The 7,105-nt window shown below is 44.8% G+C and overlaps 1 protein-coding gene across 2 annotated transcripts; it reads right to left on the reverse strand.

Annotated features, from left to right (window-relative positions):
* Positions 1-897: 897 nt before the first annotated feature.
* Positions 898-7,105, reverse strand: LOC119278916 (U-box domain-containing protein 4-like). 2 transcript variants are annotated; one of them, XM_037560294.1, is made up of 5 exons: positions 7,054-7,105; positions 5,143-5,417; positions 3,550-3,663; positions 1,370-3,421; positions 898-1,276 (listed from the first exon to the last, which is right to left on the reverse strand). In XM_037560294.1, exons 2-5 carry the CDS (start codon positions 5,410-5,412, stop codon positions 1,217-1,219), a joined length of 2,496 nt encoding a protein of 831 aa, XP_037416191.1. In that variant the 5' UTR covers positions 5,413-5,417; positions 7,054-7,105; the 3' UTR covers positions 898-1,216. The 2 variants fall into 2 exon arrangements, with proteins under 2 accessions (XP_037416191.1, XP_037416190.1); XM_037560293.1 differs by lacking the exon at positions 7,054-7,105 and having other exon boundaries at positions 5,143-5,448.

The following is a 7,105-nucleotide window of genomic DNA, read 5'->3' on the forward strand; positions in this document are numbered from 1 at the left end:
AAAAAAAGTTGACTTTGGACAAACTTTTATGCACCATAATTTGGCAACTATGGGGTCGCTTTTATTTGCGTCCAGATTATGTTTATCGATTTTATTATCAGAGCCTCCCGATTTGAAGCCGACAAAAGCTGGAGGTCCTCAAGCAAAGTCCTAGAAACGAGTGAGGCCAAGGCTGTGAAGAGATGATTAGTCCTTAGATTTGAAAACAGAGAACAAAGAAACTTGAGGGATGCAGACTTTGTCAACCGGCGCCACAGTTCATATATAAACTCAGCGCTCTTGCTAGCATACTCACTCCGGTCCTTTTTACTCCGCGTATTAGATTTGTGTCAAGTCAACTTTGCAAAGTTTGACCAAATTTATATAAAAAATATGAACATCTAGAATACCAAATATATATACTATGAAACTAGATTTCAAAATAAATATAACAAAGGCATTGTGAATGTTGATACTTTTTTCTACAAGTTCATCAAAGTAGAGATACTTTGACTTCAAACAAAACTTATATGCAGACTAAAAAGGACCGGAGGGAGTATCATATGAACCGTGGCAAGACTTGGTTCCATTTAAGAGTTAACATAACTCAAATCATCATTGTTGTCAATTCTGCACTGGCTGTAGAGAAAATGAGCACAAGAACAGAGGTATAAAAGGCAAGCAACACCATATCTCAAGTACAACTTTTTTGCGCAGACAAGATCAAAACCAAATGACGTGCAACTGAACTGCGCAACGCCACACCCTACCTGGCAGAGTTAAGCTAGCAGCAACTAATTTCAGTCAGTTCCACCACAGAGCAGAGCACCAACCAGTGCATACACATCTACATTCACAACATCAGGCACATCACAGATCTATCTCTCGAAACATAAGGCAAAAACATGCGGGCAATAATAGATCAGCAATCTTGAGTCTAACTTGCAAACAATCAGCTAACAACATGTACAAAAACAACAGTCATCTCCGGTCAAATAGATGCCGACGAACGACAAGCTGTACAAACCGACAAAATACACCATCTCAACAACAATGACAACGACAACCAACGCCCGCACTCATCCCACACCCGACAGGAAGTAGCATGAGATGAGCACAATCTCTCTCAATCTGACTATAAACAAACAGTACACAGCACCAGCCAGTCAACAATGAATTTAACCGCCATTCGGGGGAAATGCTTCATGTACACTACAAAATTATGATGCTAACATCATCATCTCCTCGCCGAGTTCCCATGTCTTTGGCTGCGGAAATAGCTGAGAAGAGCCTGCGCCTGCACCCAGTATATTCAATTTCTTAGCAATGGAAAGAAAAAACAAATTTTCCTTCCAGTTGTACATAAATTTTGTGATACGAAGTGGCAAACCTTTTCTCTTGCCCGAGGTGTTCCTGACTGTGACAGCGCGACTAGAGGAGGTACGGCGCCCTCTTGGAGAACTATGCTGCAGAACCTATTGCTGTTTGTGCATAGCTGAAGCAATGCCGCGGCAGCGTTTTCTTTCCCCCGCGCCGAACCCAGCTCGACGACTTCGACAAGGGCTGGGATACCACGGGCCTGCCCGATCGCGGTCCTCCCTTCTGGTATCGTGGCAAGGTTTGCCAAGACGGCTACGGCTTTGTCGACCATGCCAGCAGCAGGATCCATAAGCTCGACTAGGTACTTCACAGCATCAGCTTGCACGATGCGACCCTTGTTCTCATGGAGTATCGACAGATTGAACAATGCGGTGGCTGCATCTTTCTTCCCTCGCGGGGTCCCGTTTCCCAGCAAGTCCACGAGAGGCTTGACGGCACCAGACCGTCCAATCCTCACCTTGTTCTCTTCAATAACCGAGAGACTGAACAGAGTAGCCGCTGAATTCTCTTTAGCTTCAGGGTTCCCTGTTTCCAGGACATGGATGAGAGGATCAACAGCATCTGCACTCGCAATGGCAATCTTATTGTTGTCATTGATTGACAAATTGAGGAGGGCCGTCACTGCATTTTCTTGGATTTTGGCATCTGTTGAATGAAGGAGACCAACCAGCAAGTTTATAGCCCCACAATTTGCAATGACAATCCTGTTCTCCATGTTGTGCTTAGCTAGAAGGCGGATCTCTGATGTTGCTGATCTCTGAGCTTCTATGGAATCGCTTCTCAAATCATCAATTAGCTTGCGTACCTGATTCTCGATGGCAGAAAGATCACCTCGGGCATCCATGGACGAGGGAGATGTTATTCTAGGGAATCCCCTGTCAGATGGTTGCCGCCGAACAAATTGCCCTCTCATGCGGAGATCACCCAATCTTGGGAGCATTACATTTTCCCTTTGAGGGGCGGAAGAGACAGAAGGCCCACCGTCAGCAACTTCTCCAGATGCATCACTACTGTAATTTGTCCTATCACCTGGAACTCGTACCATCCCATTGGCGTTGTCACATTCCCCATCAAGCTGACCGCTATTAGGAAGACTCCCATTAACAGAAGAGCTGCCTACATGGTCCTGTGAATCACCGTTCAAAAGAGATGCTTCAAAGGCTTCCTCCGTCGATTGTTCTGAGGTTTGTACATTGGAACCGGCATGCCTTTCTTCAAAACCAGACTCTCTTGCTTCAGAACTCGCAACAGATAGCCTTGAAATATCTGGCGCGGAGCCATTTGCATAGTCTGAAGACTGATTGGTGGATGCCTCCTGGCCAGGACGGTTCACAAGTGCATCAGAGTTCTGGTGGACCACACTGTGGGAAGGAGATACTCTATTCAGGCTTCTCATATACAGGTCAGCTTCTGGGGACCCAGGAATATTACCCCTACCAGCACTAGGATGTAGAGGGCTGTTGCCTGTGGCGCTCAAATCTTGAAGGGAGGAGGCTGCTGACGGAAAGTTCAACTTCAAGGATTTCACAGGATCAGGTAGCTTAATATCATGCGACTCACACCAGTTGGATATCAAAGCTTTCACAGTATAGTTAGGAATTAAATTAGAATGAGCAAGTCTTTGGCGTGTCTTCGGGCAGATAGTAAAACCTTCATCAAGCCACAACTTGATATAAACCCGCTCATAGGTCTGACCAGATGCTAAAATAACAGGATCAGACATCAGCTCCAGGGAAAGTGGGCAACAGAAATCAGCAGGAATGGGTACCCCGTTGATGTTAAGCAACTGTGTCTCTCTGAGAAGGCGCTCGTGCATATAGTTGACCATTGGAATCATCTCCTCAGCAAGCTCGAGTTCTTTACGGTTCTCACTTCGCATTGCCCTTGTTCTCAGATTCTCGAGGGAAACAGCTTCCATGTATAATTCAAGGTTAGTTGACAGACTTAATGAACTTGATACTATCGATAGATTCTCGGGACTTTGGGTGTCATTCCCATTTAGCTTCGTTGCGACCTCCTTCGCCAAATCAAACATGTGCTCATAATTGATGTCCTGGAGTTTCTACAAGAAATCAAAAATCACAGATGACAAACATGAGCTGGATGCACAAGAGACATCAATGTAACAGATAGTAATAAAGTAATAACTAGCTATATATCAGATGAAGTCTAGAGTGGATTTTCCATTACCTGAATACAAATGCAAGCACATCCAGTCAGAGAAGGTAATAAAGAATTAGCAAGCTGGCACAATTGAAGGGAGCATCCCTGAATATCCGAGATCACTGATTCAATTTGCCAAACCTGTTTAACGTAAATAAAACATACTGAATCAGCAAAGCAACATTTGGTGAGCAGCATTGGCTATATGACTTTTATGGCATTCATCAACCTGTGTTACCTAAGGAGCTATATTTTCTGATAAGACAGAACCAGTACCAAACAGAACTGGCTTCAATTACCATGAAGTACAAAAGGGCTCAAATTACTTGCATTGACTTCAAGGCTTAAGGGACATCCAGTGGCAAAAAGGACAAGTACTGGACCACAACAGAAAATTGAGCGACTAACGAAACAAACGGGACGAGGTAACACCAGAAGAGTCAGAACACATAGGTCAAAGAAAATACATGCAAGTACCTACATAAGCGGCATATAATTTAGTACGGTTGTGTTGTTTATTTGGGCTTATACACTATTTCCCTTAAAGAATACCGCCTACTGGAAAATCACGGCAGGAGTTACTAAAAAAGTCAAATACTGCTGGTTAATCTTCTCAGTGAAGTTTAGCTAACGTATTTGCTTGGATTGTTTACCAAGGACAATGATCAATGCCCCAGCAACCTTTGAAGGTTATTTTACACAAGAATGAGATATTTATTCAGCATAGGAACTGACCCAACATAGTTAAGGTCAGTCTACAATTGAACCTAACAAAAAATGCTTTAGCTAATGTAAGTGCATACTGTTATGGTTCAACCTGGGCAAGGGTTCGAACTCCGAGACAGAGAACAGGACACTCACCTCACCCAGCCACTACAGGGCCAAATCCCTGCTCGTAGCAAGGCACTGAAACTTAGTTGAATGATTGAATTACTAACTGGTTGACAAAAATAGTTACACGATAGCCATTTATATAGGCAACTGACTTGATCCGTAAGCCAGATCATAGTATGAACTCTTTACAGAACTATAACTCCATCTTCCTAACTTAATAGGAATTTTCCTAGCCTAAAAGGCCTGGCTGTCTCCAACACAGCTTTCTATCGCTAAGCATGTGTTAGCGTATGACTACACAAATCTGCAGTTGTGCACACATAAGGCTGCTATCGAACATTTAGGCTGAGCCCAAACTGTTCACACTGCTTGTTTGCTACATCACTGCTGGGCACAGGGCAGACTAATTATATGCAGTTCCAACAGAGAAAATTTCAATTATCAAGACCCCTGAGTTATACACTGTGGCATCCATCAGATTTTGCACTACATTTTAATCAATGGAATCTGAGGGACATATGTTATTTTGTTGATGCAAATGTCAGCCAGCAAAAAAGAAGATTAAATTAAATGGTCAGTGGAGCAACGCAGGACACTGGTCACCAGCAAATGCATGTTAAAGGAAAAATTCTGCAAAATAACAGGCATCACCTAAACAAAGCATTGCAAGGTGGATAGACCCATTGATTTACTTCATCAATTAACTTAATTATGAGGCATCATATATGAAACCATAGTGTGGATAAGTGAAATTTGGAAATATAAATTTGTCTCAGGTGTACGTACAAAGTATATTTTGCTGGTCGTTTGGTGCCAGTTCCCAATAAGCCCTGTAGCTTCGTTTATAGCAGTGTCAAGCTCCCTTAACACGTCATTGAGTTGCTCTTCAGGAGACTTGCATATATCTTCTATGAGAGGGCTCACGATGCTTGATATATCGCACACATTTTGGCAGTACTTCTGAATAGGCTTGGGCCTTGCAGTAGAGCCATCAGAAGTCAAGGCACTAAGGTGCAAAATACTATCGAGCAGAGTCCTCGGTGAGAAATCTTCCATCAACCCTGTGAAAAGATGCATATGTTTAGAAGTAAGAATTCATAACTCACGAATACCAAAATCCATCCATATATGTTGGTGAATATGCAGTAGCTGGGTGTTGCTTTATGAAGCATTAGAGCTTCCGATAGTAACAAAACATTATGTGCATACGAGTGCTGATCCTAACTACCCGATTAGCAAGGTTAAAACAAGAAACACAAGCTAGGTATTGGCCCATTTTTGCCTGCGCTTTGATTTACCATTTTAATCTATGTATCTTGATTGGAGATTCAATTAAATGTATTCTGGTACAACAATGGTAGTTTACTGTAGAGTGGGTGCAATCATGACGCAAGTACAAATAGCAAGCAGTACACAATGAAGAATTCTGGAATCTCGGGTTCAGTGCAGTGGCCTACCTTCCCCTTTAGTATTGCTCAACCCAAGTACAAACATTATTAATTACCATCTAGCGAGCAGTGTTAAGGGTATCAGGGTATAGCCTAATAACACATGGCATCCAGACAATAGTAGTGCTGAAACATGCAACTGAATGTACTAGTACATAAACACGACAAAAATTAAGTAGGGAGGTGAGGGAAGCCACTAAATTGCGCAGGGGCATGAGCTGGTTGCCAGTTCAATTATGAATGTAATCATCTAAACTACGCCATCGAACGCAAACATACACCAGCACAGAGTGCGCTACATGAGACATTCCTACTTCATAGCGGACAGAGTCACAGCAAACTCTCGCCCGCAAAGCGAATGCGGGCATCTAGAAGAGTAACGGACATCACTGCCCAAAATGATAAAAGGGGTACATGAATGCGACAAAAACTAGGCAGGGAGCTTGGGGGTAGCTGCTCAACTCAATTGCGCGGGAACATGAGCGCCGGTTGCCAACTCAGTTCAGAACGTAACCATATAAGGAAAACACACTCCAGCATAGCCGGCTTTCCAGGAGATGCCCCTACTTCACAGCGCACGGAGGCACAGCAAAATCTCACCAGCAAAGCGAATGAGGGCACCTAGAACTGTAACGGTCATCACCACCCAAAATTGATAAAAGGGGTACACCAACAAATTCAATAAAAACCACGTAGGGAGCTGCGGGTAGCCAATCATTTGCGCGGGAACATGAGCCGGTTGCCAACTTCAGTTAAGAATGTAATTAATCATCCGAGCTGCGTCAGCAGCACGCATTACATGAAAATGCTCCAGCTCCACGGCGTGCAAAAGCATCCCCGCGTCTTTGCTCTCACGGTGAATGCAGGCGTCCACTGCATCTACCGCCTTAGCGACTATTGTACCAAAATTTGGATAAGGAGGCATTGAGAAGCTTGAGAACGGAAACCAGCCAGGGGCGGATCTAGGCGAGGATGCAGGGGGCACTGGCAGGAATCGTAGAGGTCCGCCCGCAGGGTCTGCACAGATCAGTAGACGAGGACAACCTGGCGCCTCGGAATCCAGCCGCCACGCACTAAGCTACCAGACCAGACCCATCCATGGCGCCGGAGCAGCTAGCACCTACCCTACCCTAGCGTACCATACCCTACCCTAAAGCGCAATCCGCCCTGGGCTCGAGCTGTCGGCCGGGAAGGCCTTCCCGGGGACGCCACGAGGCCAGGCGAAGGGGAACCCGGGCAGCGGAGTTACCTGGACGGCGCGCCGGCGCGGATCAGCTCCGACGAAGGGGGGGCCGCGGCGC

This window comes from Triticum dicoccoides, chromosome 3B, assembly GCF_002162155.2.
Source record: "Triticum dicoccoides isolate Atlit2015 ecotype Zavitan chromosome 3B, WEW_v2.0, whole genome shotgun sequence".
In the NCBI taxonomy this organism is placed as follows: domain Eukaryota; kingdom Viridiplantae; phylum Streptophyta; class Magnoliopsida; order Poales; family Poaceae; genus Triticum; species Triticum dicoccoides.